The following is a 22,945-nucleotide window of genomic DNA, read 5'->3' as shown; positions in this document are numbered from 1 at the left end:
AAGAAATATACTCAAAACCTGGATTAATCTTTTTAGTCACATAGCACTACTATTATTCTGAACACTACTGTATATATACATACATACATTTTGCACTGGGATACCAATTAAACAACTGCAAATTAGAAATAAGACAATGCTCATACCGCCAAGGGTATTTTAACATTGCATTATATTTCCTGTTGTGGTTGCTCCCAAAGGGAAAGAGGAGAGATATTACTATCAACCACTCCAATTTAGAGCAGCATTTGGTATCAGATAAGGCAGCATTGTGCAAATATTCAGCCTTATAAATCAGTCAAGGTTACCTTATGCTCTCTGATTAATGTGTTTAATTATTTGTAGACTAACTGTGTGCAGCAGAATCTGACATACTAAGTCAAATATTGTTTTTGATCTGCAGTGAATGGACTTTTCCAAAGCTCTGAAGTGTTGTAACCTTGGTTATCTTTCTTCTAGTTAGCGGTTACACATCACCACCTACTGGAGAGTTTCCGACCAAGGGACATTAAAAAAACAAACAAACAAACAAAAAAAAACCTAATAAAAATAACAACACATTTACAGTCAAAAGACAATAAATTCATTTTATTGTAGCACAGTTAAGGTTTTGCAGAACAACAAATAACCTCCAAATAACAATCAATCAATACAATCTTTTTTTCTAACAGATAGGCATCATTGAGATTAAAAATATCTTTTCCAAGAGCGATCTGACCAGGAGGGCAGCACAGTGTTACAACCAGTGTTGTGAAAGTAACTTTGACAAGTTACTTTTTTAGTTGCTTTATACAGTTGCTTTATGCAGTTACTTTATTAGCATTATGCAATTACTTTATTAGAATCTGCCGAAAACTTGCAACTAATAAGTAATGTAACTAATAAGGTAACGAGTAATGTAACTTGGTTACTCGTGTAGCGGGATGAAAGTCCCGGGTCCCAATTGAAAAGATGTTCCCGCTAGCTTGGCTAACGGGGGAGTTCCCCTTTGGCTGACCTGGTAGAGGAACGGTCTTTTGTGCAAGCCGCGTGGGTTCGATCCCCACCGTCGTCCCGGCCACGAAGGTCCTGCTGCTTCACTTGTAAGATTGAGCAATCAGCAAAGTAACTCATCAGCAAAGTAACTAATAGTTACTTTTCTGAGTACTAAATCTTAAAAATAACCAAATTAGATTATGAGTAACTTTATTAATTACATTCAGCAGCTGCCGACAAGGTGTCCGCAGCTGCTAATGAACTAACTGTATGAAGTAACTGTAAAATACGAGGTCTGTTAGAAAGGTATCCTACCTTTTTATTTTTTTCAAAAACCATATGGATTTGAATCACGTGTGATTGCATCAGCCAAGCTTGAACCTTCGTGCGCATGCGTGAGTTTTTTCACGCCTGTCGGTTGCGTCATTCGCCTGTGAGCAGGCTTTGTGTGAGCACTGGTCCACCCTCTCGTCGTTTTTTTATTGCAAATAAATGTCTGAACGATTTGGAGCTTTGCTGCATCAGTTTTTTTTCCATAAACTGTGAGAGACCTGCAGGTGGACATTGTTCGGAAAATTAATATGGCTTTCAGGGACGATTTTATGGGGATTATACAAATTAAGGAGTGTTACTGCCGCTTTAAGGACGGCCCACAACTGCTGAGAGCGCAGCGCGCTCCCAGCGCCGATCGACATGCTCAGACCCCGCTGAAACAACCAGATCATTTCCATCGTGAAGGTTTTGTTGATCCGGGATCTCATCTGACTTTCATAAAAAGGCAGAAGTCGTGGACATCAGCACTTTTTCGGCACATTCCACTGTTACAGGAGTTTTTTCATGGAAAAAAAAGCGGAGGGACGCGCCATGGAGCCGTTCATTACGCGGGACAAAACCACCTCGGTGTTGGTCTCACAGGACGGCTTCAAGGTGGATTTCAGATGGATTCCGGTTGCTTTTCAGTCGTGTGATTATCCGATTGTGATTGTGCATGAGCTGGACCTGCCCCAACATGTCCTGGAAGGCTTCATCACGGCGTTGCTTTGCGCCATGCAGCTCCACCGCGACATGCGGAATTCCTCCGCACGTCTGTCTCAATGTGCCGAAAAAATGCTGATGTCCATGTCTTTTCACAATTCCTGTGCTAGTCAGATGACATACCGGATCAAGACAGCGTCCAGTTTAGAAATGAACGGCACATTCCACTGTTACAGGAGTTTTTGTCATGGAAAGAGGAGCGGAGGCATGTGCCACGGAGCCGTTCATTACACGGGAGAAAACCACCTCGGTGTTGGTCTCACAGGATGGCTTAAAGGTGGATTTCAGATGGATTCCGGTTGCTTTTCAGTCGTGTGATTATCCGATTGTGATTGTGCATGAGCTGGACCTGCCCCAACATGTCCTGGAAGGCTTCATCACGGCGATGCTTTGCGCCATGCAGCTCCACCGCGACATGCGGAATTCCTCCGCACATCTGTCTCAATGTGCCGAAAAAATGCTGATGTCCACGTCTTTTCACAATTCCTGTGCTAGTCAGATGACATACCGGATCAAGACAGCGTCCAGTTTAGAAATGAACGGCACATTCCACTGTTACAGGAGTTTTTGTCATGGAAAGAGGAGCGGAGGGATGCGCCACAGAGCCGTTCATTACACGGGAGAAAACCACCTCGGTGTTGGTCTCACAGGATGGCTTAAAGGTGGATTTCAGATGGATTCCGGTTACTTTTCAGTCGTGTGATTATCCGATTGTGATTGTGCATGAGCTGGACCTGCCCCAACATGTCCTGGAAGGCTTCATCACGGCGTTGCTTTGTGCCATGCAACTCCACCGCTGTAACAGTGGAATGTGCCGTTCATTTCTAAACTGGACGCTGTCTTGATCCGGTATGTCATCTGACTAGCACAGGAATTGTGAAAAGACGTGGACATCAGCATTTTTTCGGCACACTGAGACAGACGTGCGGAGGAATTCCGCATGTCGAGGTGGAGCTGCATGGCGCAAAGCAACGCCGTGATGAAGCCTTCCAGGACATGTTGGGGCAGGTCCAGCTCATGCACAATCACAATCGGATAATCACACGACTGAAAAGCAACCGGAATCCATCTGAAATCCACCTTGAAGCCGTCCTGTGAGACCAACACCGAGGTGGTTTTGTCCCGCGTAATGAACGGTTCCATGGCGCGTCCCTCCGCTTTTCTTTCCATGAAAAAAACTCCTGTAACAGTGGAATGTGCCGAAAAAGTGCTGATGTCCACGACTTCTGCCTTTTTGTGAAAGTTAGACAAGGTCCCGGATCAACAAAGCCTTCACGTTGGAAATGATCTGGTTGTTTCAGCGGGGTCTGACAAGCTTTAGCTGGGTAAGACGGGCTTGAACAATGTCAAAGGCTGATTGCAAAATCTCCAGAGTTTTAACAACACAAATGGCGGAAGAGTATAGAACCATGTCAGTGGCATAGAAATGATGAGCAACATTAGGTACATTATCGCAAATATTATTGATATAAATAGAAAAAAGCAATGGCCCCAGAATGGACAATAAATGTATAATTACATATATATGTGTGTGTGTGTGTGTGTGTGTGTGTGTGTGTGTGTGTGTGTGTGTGTGTGTGTGTGTGTGTGTGTGTGTGTGTGTGTGTGTGTGTGTGTGTGTGTGTGTGTGTGTGTAAATATGGAAATAGCAACAGTATACCTATATGTGCACACACAACAACAAATCTACCACCAAAATTAGGACTAGAAAAACAATTAACTAAAAGATAGGCTAAACAAATAAAAGAGCTGAGTTCCTCTTCCCTTAACTGACTAAATAAAAATGACCTTAACTGTATTTTAAAACTTACCTTGTTGCGTGTGGCTATAACCTTGACCCATTTTAAGAGGTCAAAAGGCCACGTTCTGTTTCCTAAAAGGCCACATTCTATTTCCTAATTTTATGTTCATACAGCCAAGGGTATTTTAGCTCTTTGGGGCTTTTTTTTAGATTTCTTCTGCACCTTGGAGCAGTTCTTACCACTCCACCCTGGGTAGCACTTGCACTGAAACTGAGAATTCATGAACATTATGTCACGAATCTTCATCTGTCCTACTACTCTGTAATTCCTCCCCCCGTCTGGCTTCTTCTCACGGGTCACTTTCCACACAGCTGGGTTGAGGTGCAGGTAGGCCTTTGAGTTTAAGTTCCTTCTCTGGCATCTTCCATTGGAGGAGCATAAAGCCTGGCTGCACAGCATAGCTGCAGATGTAACATTAGCCACGTAAGGACCCAGAGTCTCATCGATGTAGGATTTAACAGTTTCGCATGTAGCCTGAATAAACAAAAACAGTAATACACATAAGAGATCATCCTCAAATAAAATACTTGACTACTTATTGGGTAAACATAACTTGTCAGTAAGTGAAACCCATGAATTGGTTGTTTAAAAAAAGAAACTTTTACATTTGGTGACAATTCAGATATGAAAGTAAGTTATTACTTTAACATCACAAGATGAATTATTCCTGATTGTTCATGGCCATAACAAAGAATAATGCACAGCGATGGTACTAATTTGGTGATTTTGCAGAGGATCCATGTCACTTTTTATAAAACATGACACATATCCAAGTGCTTTTATTTAATCCAGCTTTCATAAACCGCCTGTTTCACCTCACCTCTGCTCCGACACAGTCGTGCAAGGAACAGTACGCCAGGAATATCAGCCAATAACATCTGTATTATTTTAATTTCTCCATTACAGTGCATCGTTAATGTGTTATTTACCTTAAAAATCACATTTAAACTTCACTGTTTCAAAGGTATTACTGAACTGACTTCCTTGTCTATGCCTGTGATTGAGACGTGGCTGAACACAGATCAGGTTTATGATTTCAGTTCAGTAAGACAACATACTTTAACTGTTGCAACCATCCTAGAAATATCAATCAAAACATTATTTATGACGTGACTAAAAAATCTACAGCTCTTTGTAAATGTAGACAGAGATTAATATTGGAAACTTTTAGGAAATCTGCCTTTACTGTATTATAGAGCCATGGCACACATTGATATATATATATATATATATATATATATATATATATATATATATATATATATATATATATATATATATATATATATATATGTGTGTGTGTGTGTGTGTGTGTGTGTGTGTACAAAAATAGGACATCCCTAAATATACTGACAAAAATTGCAGTGCAAATGTGTCCCAAGACTGATTTTCCATAAATTAAAATTTGTTCTAGAGTGCTACTTTGTTTAATGAAAAATGTCTTTAAAAGTGTATGCATTTTCCTTATGAAATATTGCAATTACCTCTGCCAAGTTCACCAGGAATGTAAAATTAAAAAATAAATAGATAAATAAATAAAATCAATGCATTTCTTTACTTATAACAACCAAGTACTGCTTTTGAAAAAGACAAAATCTGCTCAAACGTTTTGTGTAATTTTGCTAACAAATAAATTGTGACGCCACAAAGCATTGGACAAAAGACAGTACAGGACTGTGCTAAAGTTCAAGGCTCCCTAGAATTTTGATGGAAATTTCGTGTCTGATATCTTTTTTCTTATTCAGTGTTAAAAAAAATAATAATAATAATAAAAAAAATTAACATTCCTATTCCAACAAAAATCAACTCTAAGAAATCTCAAATCTAAAACCATGTTTTATAATTTAAAAGTTACTGTAAAAACCTGATTAACTACAACCTGTTTTTTTATAAAGCACAGAAACCACCAAAAAGAACTATTTTTAAAGTTGAAAAAGAGATACATCATATTTATTTACATGAATTTACAGATATTAGAAATTTAACAGTTTGTGCACAATTCTAAACATTACAACAGCACTGCGCTTTTCTAAAGGCAAGTTAATATAACAATCCTGAAAGTACTTTTTTTTTTTTTTTTTACCATGAACTATATAATTAGTAACTGAATCAAGACTTTAACCAATTCATTTTGAATGTGTTTTTTAAGCTATGACAGACAAGTTGATGAACTTATTGCACCTTAGTTTTGGAAAAGGAAAGATCACCCCACAGCACTATTCCTGCAGATCCTAAAGCAGCACTCTCTCCGATGGTGTAGATCAAGTGTTCCTGCAGGAGGAGGTCAGACCAGAGAACTTTCAGACAAAATTACAACAATCTCAAAACTGCAAGAGCTTTACACGAGTTACTTGCCTGAGAGAGGAAATCTAAAGTATAGGTGTAGACGATGCGCGCGTATGGAAACACAGGCGGCTCTACTGGAGTCACCTGTGCCGATACCCTCATGGCTTCCAGGATTCGATGTTGCACGAACATGAGAACTTCTTTGCTGAGGCCTCGCAGGTTGAGGCTGAGATAGATGTCAGGGTACAGTGCAGAGGAGGTGTTCCACAGCCAGAAGAGCTCATTGTTCCTCTTCATCTCCACAGCCGGACACTGTCCGGTGTAACCTGTTTTTTTGTCGTCGTAGTAGTTATAGCATTCGGGAAATCCATAGTAACCCCACAGTCCATTGGCTCTCTCTTTCTGCCCCAGCCTCACCGTCTGCTCCATGAACTTCTTAGCTGCTTCTTCAAACTCTGTCCGGGCCACAGCTTGTATCTGTGCAGGGCTCCAGTCCCGATGCTTGGCCCTCACTAGTGCTTCTGAACCTTCCTTGTACACCTGCTTACTGCCCCAGTTTCTCTCCCATATAGGCCTCCAGCTCTCCCAATCAATCACAGCAAGGCCGCTGAAATCTTCATCAGGGATACTGGCTTGGATGTTCTCAGAGGCAACTTTGAGATGCGTATCAAGACTGGCATTCTGCGGCACCCCACCGTTAACAGCCACCCACTGAGAAGAGTAGCTGGGGTATAGACCAAGTTCTCCAGAGTAAAAGAGGGTTATGTTTCCGCCCATTAACTCCTGGTTTTTATTGTAGACCATTCCCAGTGTCTCCGTGTCGAGGTTTATGCTGTACAGTGAGAGGCAATTGGCAGTGGGGGCATTCCACACAGCCCGAAAAGGTGCCTGAAGAAAAGGTGAAGCTGCAGGTGACAGGCCTGAGACAAGCCCGATCACGTAAAGGAACAGCAGCTGCTCTGGCTGAACCAACCACATTTCTGCCAAGAAACAAAAAAACAGAAGTGCTGGTGTTGTACAATTTGGATGTTACGTTTACCACAGAAGTGCTTTTGAGGTGTAACGCCACCATAGTGTCAAAAGTTAAATCTGTATTTTTGACCAGAGGGATTTCCAGGTAATGATGTCTTTTTGTTGCTATTTGTGTAAATGAAGTCAAAATAAAGTGAATGTTTACTTACCTACGTTGCTATTTGGAGAAGATGGTAGGTTATGGTTCTAAAGTGACGGCTGGGCACGCAGGGACATGGAAATCTTAGTCTCATGACCTGAACAGTCATGAACTAAAAGGGGAAGAACAAAAGTAGTGCAGTGTTCCACGGCACCAATCAGGGGCGCGCTCACAAAACGTCACAACCAACGAGTGTGCATGGGAATTTATAACAGCCAATCAAAGGCGGCATGGTGATACACACATTTAAAGTCACAGGAAAATTTGTGACAAAGTCAAAAACGCTTCCAGTCATAATGTGTGAAGAGGAAATAAAAAGATGTTTCTAGACATGAAAAAGTCAATCTGATCTGTTCTACTTTACACGGAATCAGAAATTTAACCTCTAAATTTAAACATATCCCTTAAGTCATGGTAAAAGCAGATAAAAAATAACTCTTGGCTTAAAACCCTACAATTATATGAGGGGCTGCAGGCTGCAAATGTGTCCCCTCCCTGAGGATTAGTAGCTCAGTTTCCCCAAAAACTGAGTCAAAAGAAACCACCACAACGATAAAACCTTAAGATTCACTGAAGTAAGTTCCTGCTTAAGAATTACAACAGATTTTAAGTTAAAATGTTTATTTACTTTAAGAAAACAGCAGTGAACAGCTTTAATATACACAGACGACATTGTCAAAGTGTCACAAATTTGATCAGTTGCATCTGATGAGGAAAAAGGAAGCTTTTTTATTGTAATTATTGTAAACAAATGGAGCTATGTTGCACATCTCATTTAAAAGAAAACTAGTAGTCATGTTTTGGACAAAAAATATTAGACACTAAAAAATACATTCAAATAAATTATAATACTGTATTCGTCTCTATTAAAAAACGTGAGATGTCAGTTGTAAAGATCAGGCTGCGCTGCCATGTTTATGGCCCCTTCACACAGTGTGAAGTTTGGACGAAGTGCACACTTAGTGCGCATGATGCAGGAATCGTGTGCAAACCGTGTAATGTCACCCCTGCCTCCAACGCCTTGTACATCTGTTGCTATAACTATTTGTGCACACACGTGCCTGAAAGACACAGTGTGCATTATGGGAACCCATCGCACCCTCTCGCAGCAGGTGCCGGCCAAATTCTAGGTGACACTCACAAACATCTAACACAGCTCGCATGGCACTTAGAAAATGTGTGGCCTGTCACACTCTTGGCACGACAACAGACTGTAGACAATCACTTTCGTACTCGCAGACAAATTTGTCTAAGTCCCATGCAAGTGTGTAGGACTTAGACAAATGGAGGTGTGCCCTCCCACTGAAGTGGCTGTGGAAATCTGTGGATCTGGACATCCCAGTTGGACACCACGTACTGTGTTTCGAAGGACATGGACAAACAACTGCCCACTGTGATGCGCGTGTGTCTGTTTGCTGTTATCAAGAGGACATAAATAAAAATATATATCACTGTGGTGACGTGCTGCAGCAAGTGAGCACGCGCACACATGGACAGGCTGCTCCCAGGTTGAAACGGACCATCAAATCAGACCACGCAGCAGGCGATCTCACTGTCACATCACCCACGTGAGCTCTGTTCCACATGACGCGGTGTCCTGCGGCACGTTGTCCACGAGACACGCCAGCAGATGTGGACATGAATGAGTGAACTGCTTCTCATTCATTTCATGACTGTATGTCTGTGACCATGGGTCGTCACCAGAGGAACAGACGGATCATATTTGTATTGCTCGCTTGATAAATGTGGTGTTTTTATATGGTGTGTGATTTAAATTTTTTTTTGTAATACTTCAATGTCCTTCCTGATATGAGGCAGCTTCCTGCAGCTTTCAAAGAACAGCTCCGTAGCTCAGTAGTAGTCTCTGACTGGCAATCAGAGCTTTTGAAAGGTGCAAGTTCATGTCCAGTGGGTGGTGTGTTTTTTTTTTCCACATAAGTGGCATGATGTGGTTCCACAGACACCAGCTGGTTTTTATTTTTTTTATTTATTCCACATAAGCGGTGCGATGTGGTTCCACAGGTACCAGCTGGTTTTATTTTTTATTTCTTCCACATAAGTGGCTCCATGTGCTGCACCTTGCACTGTTCCTGCTTGAAAGACACCAACGTGTGCACAAACTCTCGCACTGGTTTCATGGATGCCTGCCCGCTGGCGCAAAGTTTCGTGGTGCGCTAATTTCGAACTGTTTCGCTGTAATCGACCAGACGTCGACCAAACTTCGCACTATGTGTGAAGGGGCCCTTAAGTGCACCAATGTAACTTTTAAAACACTTGTTGACATGCACCATTTCATTTGTTTCGCTGTGATAGGCAAGTTGACAGCTTGAGAAAAGGTGAATGATCATACGAGGGAGAAGAACTAACATGTAAACATGAGGTTATTTCCAGCAAGAATGGGGAAAAAAAAAAAAATCAACTTATACGTTACCATTTACACAGTGATATTTGGAAAAGTTTACCTTTGCACCATCCATACTTTACAACTAAAATAAAATAATTAAACTATACCTCTTGCTCCTAGCCTGTAAACTCAAGCACCAACAGCTGCAGGCACAAATTTACATAAATCTCAGCTACTAACTTTAAAACTTAAGTCTGTATTGTCCCCAGCTTCTTATATTTTTGAATAAACATACTATACAGTTCATCATGGTACCGTCAATTTTTCTGAGATGGGTCCTAAGGAAGAGCCTGACTTGTGAAGACCCAAAGCTTTGCTCCAGAAGCCTTGCTTTAATTCTTTAGATTTTCTCCCCATACAAATTAGGCCAACGACTAATTCAGAAGCTTTTAAAAGTAGCTCAATTAATTTCTATAATATTCCATCTTGTTTATTTTGGTGTAGATAAACTGTTAACCAACTGAGAATCTGACAAAGTGAAGAAAAGCTAAAATACAAGCAAGAGAAGCCTGAGCACCCATCAGGACCCTGCAATTAACAGCAAGGCTTCACAAGCAACTTGACAGGCGTTTTTATTTTATGTTATTATGGTCATTATTATGCTAACACAGCCCAAAATAGGAGGTTCACTTTCCCACATATGTATCTATCACAGGGTTCTCACGGATCCTTTAAAAGCCCTAAAAGGCATTAAATGTTAATCTAAAAATAAGGCCTTAATCTGTATTAAAATGCCTGACATCAAACTTTCAACTCTTAAAAATGTTAAGAATCCACTATGTTCACCCTACTAATCACAAGGAAAATTTATCTTGTTACTATTATGTTTAAATAACTTTATATGGAAATAATTGTAGCTGACTTTACACATTGTTTGACATGGTTCTGCATGTTACAAAATTAATTTTGTCCCCCTAAAAAAATACACTCACAACACCCCATAATGACAACATGAAAAGTTTTTTTTTTTAACTTTTGCAAATTTATTAAAAATAAAAAATTCTGAAATCACACGTACATAAGTATTCACATCATTTGCTCAGTACTTTGTTAATGCACCTTAGGCAGCAATTACAGCCTCAAGTCTTCTTGAATATGATGCCACAAGCTTGGTGCACCTATCTTTGGTCAGTTTTGCCCATTCCTCTTTGCAGCACATCTCAATCTCCATCAGGTTGGATGGGGAGCGTCGGTGCACAGCCTATTTTCAGATCTCTCCAGAGATGTTCAAATAGATTCAACCGGATTCTGGAGCAGGTTTTCATCCAGGATGTCTATGTACATTATGACATTCATCTTTCCCCCAATCCTGACTAGTCTCCCAGTTCCTGCCGCTGAAAAACATCCCCACAGCATGATGCTGCCACAACCATGCTTCACTGTAGGGATGGTGCCTGGTTTCCTCCAAACATGATGCCTTGCCTTCACTTCAGAGTTTAATTTTTGTCTCATCAGACCAGAGAATTTTGTTTCTCTTGGTGTGAAAGTCCTTCAGGTGCTTTCTGGCAAACTCCAGGTGGGCTGCTATGTGCCTTTTACGAAGGAGTAGCTTCTGTCTGGCCACTCTACCTTACAGGCCTGGTTGGTGGATTGCTGCAGAGATGCTTGTCCTTCTGGAAGGTTCTCTGCTCTCCACAGGGGAATGCTGGAGCCCTGACAGAGTGACCATCAGGTTCTTGGTCACCTCCCTGACTAAAGTCCTTCTCCCCTGATTGCTCAGTTTAGATGGGCAGCCAGCTCTAGGAAGAGTCCTAGTGGATCAACACTTACAGATGACAGAGGCCACTGTGCTCATTGGGACCTTCAAAGCAGCAGCAATGTTTCTGTACACTTCCCCAGATTTGGCCACAAGACAATCCTGTCTCAGAGTTCTACAAACAATTCCTTTGACTTCATGCTTGGTTGTACTCTGACATGCACTGTCAACTGTGGGACCTTATATGTAGACAATTGTGTGCCTTTCTAAATCATGTCCAATCAGGTGGACTTCAATTATGCTGTGGAAACATCTCAAGAATGATCAGTGGAAACAGGATACACCTGAGCTCAATTTTGAGCTTCATGGTAAAGGCTGTGAATACTTATGTACATGTGATTTATTTGGTTTTTTTTAATTTCTAATAAATTTGCAGAAATCTAAAAAAAAAAAAAAAAAAAACACTTTTTCACATTGTCATTATGGGGTATTGTCTGTAGAATTTTGAAGAAAAAAATGAATTTCATCCATTTTGAAATAAGGCTGTAACATGTGGAAAAAGTGAAGCACTCTGAATACTTTCCAGATGTACTGTATGCCAGATGCCCTTCCTGATGCAACTCCACATTGCATGGAGAATGAGCAGGGGTGGTCTTGAACCAGAAACCTTCTTTTTGGTGAAAACTGGGATGTTAGCCAAGATGTAAACTTTTGTAAAAAATTGTGTATTTTACAAGAAATCTACTGCTTGTTTGGTGCATTAACAGAGCAACAGTGATATAATCAGTAAGATGGCACATTTTATAACTGATGCCACAGGTTGAGATGCAGCCCCTTTGTAGTACAGAGGGTCACTCTGATCACAACCCTCACCCTGATAGCCGCTATAGCACTGGCACTGAAAGTCCGCTTGAAAAGCCATCTTCTCTATTTCACTGAGCTGACCACTGACCGTCAGCTTGCCATTGTGATTGACAACACTGTGATTGAGGGGGCTAAGATGCAAATAAACATCCTTGTCGGAATTCTTGCGCAGACAGCGGCCATGCAAACCACACAAACTTTGGCTGCATAGTTCTGCTGCCGTGGAGACATTGAGGAGGTATTTCCGCAGAGGACCCCGCAAGTACGCATCCAGCTCAGAGCAGCTGTTCTGCAGAAAGAAAGAAAAAACAACTGAAATAATATAAAATGATGAAGATTTCAGGTTTATTAATTACTGAAATAAATTACTTCTGTTTGAAGAAAATAGCAGTAACTCGTATACAGGCCCTGAGGCCCATCAAGCAGGTGCTTATCCCCGGATACTAATGAGGGAAGCAGATGAGACTCTACGACACTTCCTGGACAAAACTCCAGTCCATCACAGGTCAGTTCCCAAGTCAAAGGCCACTACCCATTTACAACTGAGAGGACTGGGACAATGCAAATGAAGTGTCTTGAAAAGAGTGCCTTAATTGAGAGACAGGACTTTTCTGATCCATTTGTAATCAGCATGCACACTGCAAAAATTATTGTAATATGATGGCAGATGAAACAGTGAAAGCAGAAAAGTGTCAAATCACAACCTTTTGTGTCTGATTTAACAGGTGCACGTCCAGGCTGCGGGTCCCGGTCTGAGCACGGCGTGGAAAAAAACAATAGTCGGGCTTTTAATCACAGAAATGACTCCAATCCCACGTTCCTCAAATCGGCAAGTGTCAGCACTGAACTTTAATCTGTACCTCTGTTACTGTGCACATCCAGACTGCTTGGGCTTTTTAATGGAAATACATTGTGATCGGATGGGACATTGTATCAGATGTGAGTGAAAAATCCATTTTATTAGATGGAAAACAATACAAAAACATTGGGACTTTTTTGTCCTGTGACTGCACATATCTGGTTTACGAGGACTATTAGAAAAGTATCCGACCTTATTATTTTTTTCAAAAACCATATGGATTTGAATCACGTGTGATTGCGTCAGCCAAGCTTGAACCTTCGTGCGCATGCGTGAATTTTTTCACGCCTGTCGGTTGCGTCATTCGCCTGTGAACAGGCTTTGAGTGAGGAGTGGTCCACCCCTCTCGTCGTTTTTTTTCATTGTTTAGGAATGGCTCAGAGACTGCCACTTTGCTTGATCAAAATTTTTTCAGAAACTGTGAGGGACATCAAAGTGGACACCATTCGAGAAATTCAGATGGTTTTTGGTGAAAATTTTATGGGCTTCAAAGAGATTACGGAGTGTTACTGTTGCTTTAAGGACGGCCCAGAGCGACTGGTGGTGCGCCTCGCTCCAAAGCCGCCATCGACAGGCTGAGCGACCATTTCTGTTGTGGGCTGGGGTGTTTGGCTGGTTTGGTTTTTGTTTTCTGTTTCTCCCACCAGGTGGTATGCATTCAGGACTGAGTGGCTGAGCATCAGGACCTCACCTCACCCTGAACACCAGGTCATCAGGACTCACAGCTGTGGTGTATTTTGTCATAATCAGAGATTGCTGCATTTAAACCTTGAATGCACAGTGTGTGATTGCCAGAGACTCGACCTTGTGAGCAGACGTGTGAGATCGACGTCAGGAGAACAATCTCACCATCACGGACGCAGAGACCGCTCCAGGTTTGACGCCACAGTCTGTGAAGGAGGATTGGGTGAGGTCTCACGCTCTTCAGCACACTTCCTGAGGTAATTTGGTTTTGGTGACTTTTATGAAGTAATGACAGTGGATTTGGTGTCCCTCACACCTTGTGTTGGTGAGCTGTCACGTTATGCTAATTGTCTAATCAGCTTCTGCTGCAGTGGAGATTTGAACTGAGTTGTTCCGTGCCTGCAGGGTAAGAAGCTGATGTATAGATTTAAGCCAGGAAGTGTTTGCTGATTGCGTGCACCTTTGAGTTGTGTCTCTCTGTGTGGAGTTGGACTCACCTCATGTTTTCTTTCTTCACAGACTCGGTTTGTCGTGGCCACCTGGGGGGTGTCGGCGGGGTCCCTGGGTCCGAACTGCTGTGGCTCCGGACCGTCTGCGCTGCTGAGAGCGCGCCGTGTTTTCACCTCACCAGACCGCGGACTGTTTAGTTATTTAATATCACTCACTGTTATGTTTATTAAATTCTGTTATCCTCTGACCCGTGCTCTGCTTATTTTATGCTGGGTCCTTCAAACGCTGGGTCGGTTCTCCGCCCGCATCCAAAACATAACAATTTCATTTCTAAACGGATGGCTGTATGGATCCGTGACCATCGTGTACAATTTCTCTGGTTATCACAAGAGCTGGACATCAACCATTTTCCGGCAGATTTCACTTTTAACAAGAGATTTTGTCATGGAAAGCCGAGCGAAGGCTTCACGCGTCACGATGGATTCTCTACTGGAGCGAGACAAAACCACCTCCATTTTGGTCTCACAGGACGGCTTTGAGATGGCGTTCAGACAGCTGTCGGTGGTTTTTCCATCGAGTGATTATCCGAGAAATTGTGGATGTGCCTGGACATGCCAGAACATGTCCTGTGAGGCTTCATCACGGCGTTGCTTCGCGCCATGCGGCACCGCCGCGACGCGCGAAGCCTCCGCTCCTCTTTCCATGACAAAAACTCCTGTAACAGTGGAATGTGCCATTCATTTCCAAACTGGATGCTGTGTTTTATCCGGGATGTCATCTGGCTAGCACAGGAATTGTGAAAAGACGTGGACATCAGCACTTTTTCGGCACATTGAGACAGACGTGCGGAGGAATTCCGCGCGTATATATATATATATATATATATATATATATATATATATATATATATATATATATATATATATATATATATATATATATATATATTTCTGTATATGAAAAACAACCAAATGACTGAATTGTGAACTGAGACCCAAGATATATAATATTGTGGCGACCAGAGGAGGTTTTTAACTCTGGGGGCAGGGGAGCTGGACAGCAACGGCCCTGCTGAAAATTGTACATAGTCATTATTTTTGTGGGATTTTATGCTTCTTCCATTGTTATGACATTGTGAACAGAGTATACATGTGTTAAAGACCAGGTGAGTTTTAATTCTGACACCATTACTGTGAGTGAATGAGGTTCACCAGTTGCTGCCTGTTGCGTGTTGAATTAAAAACAGTGAAGACAATGTTGTGTGGTAATGTATGAGACACCAGAGTGATTAGCATAAGAAAAGCTCTGTGTAGCTGTCCATTCTTCCAATGATTTAAAATAAAAAAAAATGTGTACAACTTCCCCATCACATCACTATTTATTACATACTTTTTCTCTGCTGTTTTTAAGAAGTACATTTTATTTTCCTTCTTTGCAAATTTGCTCAAGTGATTAAGCGTGAATACCCTCAAATTTTCACACTGTGACTCAAATACATGAATACTCACATCCTGGACAGGATGCCAGTCTGTCACAGGACCACATATTGACAAACCAACACAACCACACCTGCACGCACACCTACGGACAATTTAAAGTTTCCAATCCACCTAACCCACATGTCATTTGGATATGGGAGGAAGCCGGAGCACCCGGAAGGAACCCATGCAAACTTCACACAGAAAAGCCACAGGTGGGAATCGATCCCATGACCTTCTTGCTGTGAAGCAACAGTGCTAACCACTAACCCACCATGCTGCCCGAAGCATTACTACTGTTGTTTTTAAAAAGGCACAGCTGTGCAGATTTGGCTTGCTTCTTTGAATCATTATCTTGCTGGGAAAAAAAACACTTTCCAGTTTACTGGTTTCTTGTGGGCTGCATCAGGACTACCCTGTATTTTACTGCCTTCATTTTATCCTCACAACAGAACAGAAGCATCTGCACACCATGATACTGCCACCACCGTGACCTTACTTTAAACAACTAAATAATGCAGCAGATGAATAATTTCTGTGTATGGTTCCTTACTCTGCTGCCTGCAAACACAGCTTCTCCCCAGAAGATAATTCCAGCTGCTCCCAAAGCCACACTCTCCCCAATGGTGGAGATGAGGTCCATCTGTAATATATGACAGAACATATCAGCATTTCATGTTTAACCTTGAACTGTGTGTTCTTAACAGTAGATGATGAACAAACAGTAAATGAGCATTCAAGTCCTGTAAATATTACCATAAAGTAATAGTGAGGCAAAAGAGTGGTGTGAAGCACATTACAGATTGTTATCTGTTCATTGTCCCATAAGGAAACAGTCTATAGGGTGTTGGCAAGATTTTGAGCTTATCTAACGCCCATCAGGCTCATTCCAAACAAATGAAAGGTATCTGAGTGTCTGTATGCTGGTTGAACAGGAAATCACTGTTGCTGCTGATAAGGAAAAGCTGAGACCTATAGCTTCATGCACAGTGGAAGTTCTGAAGGTTTGAGCCATGCTGTGATTAATAGTGAACCTTGGTTCGCTCCCTCCCTACCACCAAATGTATGGATGCAAACATTATGTTTGAGTAAAAGCAAAATTTAATGTGGATATTTATTGTCAGAATTCCTTCAGTCAGGACCAGTGGTGGGCACAGATAACCAAAAAAATTAACTTCGATAACAGATAATCCGCTAATTGAAAAGTTATATTTTATAAAGCTAAACCGATAAACCACCCAAAAATTTAGCGGAGGTTACAGATAACCGATAAATTCCAGTATTGTCTCCAGTACACTTGCAACTACTAACAAGCTGATTTTGAGTTTTAACACCACAATCGCTTCTGGTAGCATCAAAGGCAGCCACTGATCCAAACAATGAGCCAGTACTTCTGCCTGTGCGTCCTGCCTCCTGCTGGAAGCTCCTGTTTACTACATAGCTTCCAGCAGCGAAGCAGTTGAGAGAAGCAGCGAAACTCAACTCTCTACTCAATAACAGTGCTGCCGTCAGGCGGAGGTCTTAGAAAATTAAGCAGTGGTGACTTATGTTTTGGTGTATAAATAAAATTAATACTGATAGAATATCTCCATTAATGTCAATTCTGTCATTTGTACAAAGTTAAAATATAACATATATCTTTTAATGTTGAATAATGCACTAATTCTGAAGTTTTGTAACAAACACAGACAGATGGAAAAGGATTATGGGTAAAATGTGCCTCCGCTAACACTGATTGGTTGACTCATTCATTCTATGTAAACACCAACACGTTAATGTGAGGTGTGTCGTGTGTTGGTGTTTACAGATAAATGTGCTTTTGTAAAATATGCCATTTTTTTAGTTGTAATTAGATAACCGTCTGATATAACCGCAGTCAAAATAAATAGAACACTGCCATGATCTACTGGTGCCAGACGTTCAGTACTTAAACTGGGCTTACACTGTGTGAGTTTTAGCCCTTTTTCAGCCGATTTTTCACTCGTGCGAGAATTTTTTGGATCGCGCAGTTTCAGGTTTATCCCGTGTCCTGCATCATGTAGTATACATGGAGTAACGAGCTGCGTTAAACCTTTCACGACCACCTCCTGATCGGCAATCGTATGGCCGGATGAAAATCAAACCTGTTTGATATTCTGGTCGACCGTTGTGAGAGTATCCCGCTGCTGAAGCGCTACAAGCATCCAACCTCTCGCACTGTCCATGTGCAAACACAAGAGAGAGCATAAACAGTGATCATCTCTTTGGGAGAGCAGCTTCTATTTCTTCCCCCCCTTTCTTCAACTCATATAAAGTCTTGTAATGTTTTTTTTAACTTTGATGTCTCCCATCAAGAGTTTTTGTAAAAATAAGAAATGTAAATAAAGATTGAAAAAAAAGCTTGTTTACGTTTTGCTTCTGGAAACACAAGTCCGACGTGGTTTTTGAACGTACAACGTGTGTGAGAACATAAATCGTGCGCTCTGAACTTTTACACCATGCGGTTTTGTTGTACAGTTTGAGCTGTAGCCGAGTACAGTGATTGAAAATATTGTACAGTGTCTGCCCAGCTTTAGGGCGAATACTGCCATGAACACTACTGGCCAGTAGATGGCAGTAGAGACCGTGAAAATTTGCCAAAACAAAATTCCAGATAATCCGTGTCTGCTACGTTTAAGATGCGTGGAATTTAATAAACGCAAACACAAATGCAATAACAACTATAAACTCAGTCAGAGAATATATTTACGAGAGTTTTGGGCACAATATACAAAGAGTTTAATGCTGTTGTCCGTCTGGAGCCTGATCAGAGCGTCTCAAATGCATTTCTTCTGTCGTGAATGTACTGAGACACCCATAATGCACCTGGGCACAGCATCTCCACACTAAAACCTTTAAAATTAGTGCATTATTTTAAAACTAAAACATATATCTGATATTTTCACTTTATAAACCTCAGACGTGACAATTTAAATAACTTGTCCGAAATTAGTTTGGTTAAAATTTTAACCATAAGTTAAACCTGTATGCCTCTGGATGATTTGGGTGCTATTGCCAGCGTATTAGTATGGGGTCAAAAGAAACAAAATTTTTTCTTTTTTGTGATCAGTTCTCCTTTGTCTGCAGAGGATAGAGCGGCTTCTTCTGGAACCAGTTCTCCTCTGTTTACAGAGGGTAGAACTACTCAACTGATTCAAACTTTTATAAATGTTTGTAGCTATTCAGCTTTGTATACCACATATGTTAGCGGTCTAAAAATTATCAGACCAAAACTTATTGGAAGATAATAGTCCGATAATGGTTTTCAAAGTTATTTGAAAAACTAATCCGATAATGAAAACATTATCTTTGATAATTAACGGTTAGCGGATTAGCGGAACTGTGCCCACCACTGGTCACCATTAACAGATTTCAAGGTGCATGTGCACCAACATTTTCTTCAGAGTTTAATTCCAGACACCGCATTAAACCCTGTTCACGGAAAAGGAAGCCGTGCCAAACGTGGCCTGCAGACCGCAAATTAGTAGCCCTAAATCATTAGCTCTGCTTCAGGCGCAGCACAGTGGGCATCTTAAACTGCTCTCTGACAAACCTGTTATGCAGATCACATTAAGAATCATCACAAAGTTTTACACAGTTGTTTTAAATTACACATTGCCTTCAACAACATAGATGTCCGGTGTGAAATAGGAATTAATCAGGAGTTTTCAGTAACAGCACCAACGTAAACAGTGAGAGATCATTTAACAAAAAAGCCCATCTGCAACTGTAGTACAAAAATATATTCAAAGTGGAGTGTAATGCCTGACTTTTGTTATGTCAAAAGTACTCAAAATCTGTGGAATAGATGTCAGATTCTGGCATCCAATGCCATTAAAGGCTTTGTTAACTTTAACTGATGTTGACAGCAGGCCATTTTTAACATTGCAATGCAGTCAGCTGAGTCCACTGGTAAGATAAAATAATCATCATCTTACAAATAATGATTAACGACTGTCTGTAGCCACTCTCCGCTCTGTCTGAAAGCTCGTCCCAGTGTGGACCATCCACCCATCATGTCCCACAGGGCGACCAGAGGGTATTTAGATCTCAACGCTCGAATCCCTTCCTCCCATGGGAAGACAGGGATATTTCCCCTATGCTTTAAGCGTCGGACTGTTACCTACAAAGAGCACTGGAAACAGGATGTAACTGTTGATACAATACTGGTTAGGCCTTTAGTGGCCTGCACAAGACCTGCAAACTGGATAGCACTCCAGTATGGTACAATTCATGTTGAAATCCCAAGTTTCCGTTTACAGCAATTAACTCTTATACTGCAAAAAACTGTTTGGCTGTGTGCTACCGGGGTGGTTACAATAGAAGCCTTATAGACACTATCTCCACGTTATATGCAGAGTCTCTATGAGACTGTGTAATCACTTACACTTAAGAGATTGATCTGAAGTTTCATTAATATGACAGAAACGTGTCCAGTTAGTGAGCGTAGCGAATGGGTGACCACTTGTAATAATAATAATAAGCCAATTACCACACTGTCAAATCATTTCAAAGCAAAAACTGTGAATGAGTGTGCAAATGTTTACAAAAGTGAATACTGAAGTCATGTAAACTGGTTTTTCGCTTGTGAAAAGGCACACAATAATGTTAAATAATGTTTTATAGGAAACGGTTCATCAAGCGGTAGACAGCCACTTTGGGATTGTCTGCAGAAGTAAATCCTTCAGGAAAGTGTTACTAAATTCATGAAGTTCTAAAGTTAGAAAGTCACCTCAGTCAGCAGATCCAGTGAATTGGTGTAGGTTGGCCGGGTGTACACAAATACCGGACGTGCCAAACCTTCTCCTGATGATGCCAAACGCATCCCCTCCTTTACACGGTTCCGAACAAATCGCCTTCCAGACGCTGAAGACCGCAGCACAATGTCCATGTAGACAGAGGGGAAGAGGGCTGTACTCTCAGTCCACAACCATTTCAGCTGTTCGTTACGAGATATTTCCACATCCGGACAGCGGCCTGTGTAGTTCTCCAAGGTCCGCCGATAGTCATGATTATAGCAGTCTGGGAACAGGTAGAACCCCCACAGTTGGTTGGGACTCAAGTTTTTGGCATACTTCAATGTCTCCAGCATGAATTTCCGGGCAGACATCTCAAACTCCTGTTGGGCCACTTTTGCCACCTGCTCTGAAGGCCAAGTTCGATTCTTTTGGCGCACCAGCTCACGAGAATGTCTGCGGTAAACATCTTTGACATCCCAGTTACGTATCCAGAGGGGACGCCACTCTTCCCAGTCAATAACTGCCAAACCCTTGACCCCTGGTTCACGTATATACCTCCCCACGTCTTCTGGCATCTTGTCCAGGTGCTCCTTGAGATTGGCCACCTGTGGAAGCCCGCCATTTACTGCCGTTCCATCTTTCTCAAAAAATGGGTATTTACCCAAGCGGTCCTTATAGAACATAGTAAGATTTTGTCGAACAAAGCCCTCAGTGGGAGAAGCCACAATCTGGAACTGGTCCAGCTGAAAGTGAATACCATGACGTGGAACACAGTCTTCTGTCGGGACATTCCAAGCTAGAAGCAAAGGCTTTTTGGAGTACAGTGGCCATCTTGTGGGTTTCAGTCCCAAGGCCCAGCAGCGATCCCACAGCAGAACAATGACCAGCAGTCGTTTCCAGTCAGACAGAGTCCAGCTCAACATGTCTTCGGGTGTGAAGTGACACAAAGGACCGTCTCTCTCTGCTCTACAAGCCACAAAGAAGAACTAAATTAATAAATAAATAAAAATGTGCTTTACTTGCCTAACAAATGCAAATCCAATGGAAGTATACTTGTTTGGGAATTAAGAGGTATTTGCAACTGTTGCAGTAATACTTAGTAACATGTAGTTAGTCAGGTTTATACCATTTTGCTTCCTTGCACTTAGAACAGCAACCACAGTATTAATGGATTCAGTCAGTGATTCAGTGAATGGATAAACGAGTGAGTGGGTATGCAAAATTTCCATAAGTAATTCCATAAAACTACTGCATACTCAGCTCTGAAATTTTGGGTTCTGATGGATACAGGTGAAGACAACTGAACCTCTTATTTTGAGATAGACTGATACCACACCAAGTAGCAGAATACAGCACTTCCACTGAAAAAAGTGAAACATCAGTGCACTTCATTCAAAGTACGTATTTACATTGGTCTAATGGAAAATTGTGGTTTCCAGTTTAAATCTGCTGGAATCACTTTACCAAATCATAAATATACATTGTGAAAAACTAAAAAAAATTAGCTGTAACCAATTACATAATTTTTTTGAAGTTGATCCAAAGTATCTTTTTTTCCAGTATGTATGTATTAAATAGAGGTGGAGAATCTCGCATATTTTGTTATGAAAATGATATTTCACATTTGACATTCTGTTGAGCCACTGGAAGGAATTTTTAAACCAATATTAAAAAGCATTTTTCCAAAGGTGGCCCCTTTCGTCGTGCTGTAAAGTCACTTTGTCTTGCGCACGACTTGAAGATTTTCTTTCTGCATTTCCTGTGACGTTAATTCTTATTTTGTAATTTCTGTTATAAAAAAACCCTGAATGCTTTTTTTAAAGGATTTGTCTCCCTATATGTGTTTTTGTTGGCGCTATCGCCACATTCCCGCTGTTACATTTCAGACAATGTAGAAAATATCTCCTTACGGGTTGACGTCTTATTTTGTTAAAGCGAAAACAGCTGGACGAACTTACCTTCACTGGCAAACAGAGGAACCATTCCCCCCCCAAAAAGTTGAGACTCCAAACTCCGTTTTGCGTTGTTTCAAAATGAAGTGGAGAAACTGAGAAGGTACATCGCATTTGAATGAGAAAAGTACGAAGGAGAAACTTTACTATCTGCACTTTGCGGCTCCCCTCGTAAAGTGAAGGAAAGTTCAGACCCCCTGCGATGTTGTCAGTTGAACTCGCCGAGTGCCAAAACCGCTGCAGGATGTTCCATTCAGAGCGCAGAAAGAGGGGAGTGGCGACACAAAACGGACATCCTGAGAACTGCTGGGGTGGCGGTAATCCGCTTCTGCGCATCTTCAGATCAAAGCGGGGCTTTGAATTAAACACAGACTTTGACTTTTTGCGTTTTAAAGATCAGTACAGCACCGAACGAACAGACCAAGTGGGATGTACAAAGATTGGCAGAGGCTCAGAACAGGAGAGTGTGCCACCACTAAAAAAAGATCATGACCGCAAATTACCACTGTGCCATGGTGACTTTACAGCTAAA

The 22,945-nt window shown here is 41.4% G+C and overlaps 2 protein-coding genes across 2 annotated transcripts; both read right to left on the bottom strand.

The window, feature by feature from the left end:
• Window positions 1–3,909: 3,909 nt before the first annotated feature.
• On the bottom strand, window positions 3,910–7,614 carry hyal1 (hyaluronidase 1). The gene is made up of 4 exons (XM_034166291.1): window positions 7,280–7,614; window positions 6,168–7,078; window positions 5,994–6,083; window positions 3,910–4,286 (listed from the first exon to the last, which is right to left on the bottom strand). Exons 2-4 carry the CDS (start codon window positions 7,074–7,076, stop codon window positions 3,918–3,920), a joined length of 1,368 nt encoding a protein of 455 aa, XP_034022182.1. The 5' UTR covers window positions 7,077–7,078; window positions 7,280–7,614; the 3' UTR covers window positions 3,910–3,917.
• Window positions 7,615–12,048: 4,434 nt separating this feature from the next.
• On the bottom strand, window positions 12,049–22,695 carry hyal2a (hyaluronidase 2a). Its single transcript, XM_034166290.1, has 4 exons — window positions 22,420–22,695; window positions 20,455–21,427; window positions 16,258–16,347; window positions 12,049–12,522 (listed from the first exon to the last, which is right to left on the bottom strand). The coding sequence occupies exons 2-4, from the start codon at window positions 21,382–21,384 to the stop codon at window positions 12,130–12,132; spliced, it is 1,413 nt and encodes a 470-aa protein (XP_034022181.1). The 5' UTR covers window positions 21,385–21,427; window positions 22,420–22,695; the 3' UTR covers window positions 12,049–12,129.
• Between the last annotated feature and the right edge of the window lie 250 nt (window positions 22,696–22,945).

The sequence above is a fragment of the Thalassophryne amazonica genome, chromosome 3 (assembly GCF_902500255.1).
Source record: "Thalassophryne amazonica chromosome 3, fThaAma1.1, whole genome shotgun sequence".
Classification (NCBI taxonomy): domain Eukaryota; kingdom Metazoa; phylum Chordata; class Actinopteri; order Batrachoidiformes; family Batrachoididae; genus Thalassophryne; species Thalassophryne amazonica.
Note: the sequence above shows the minus strand (reverse complement) of the source record. Positions and strands in the feature narration are given on the sequence as shown.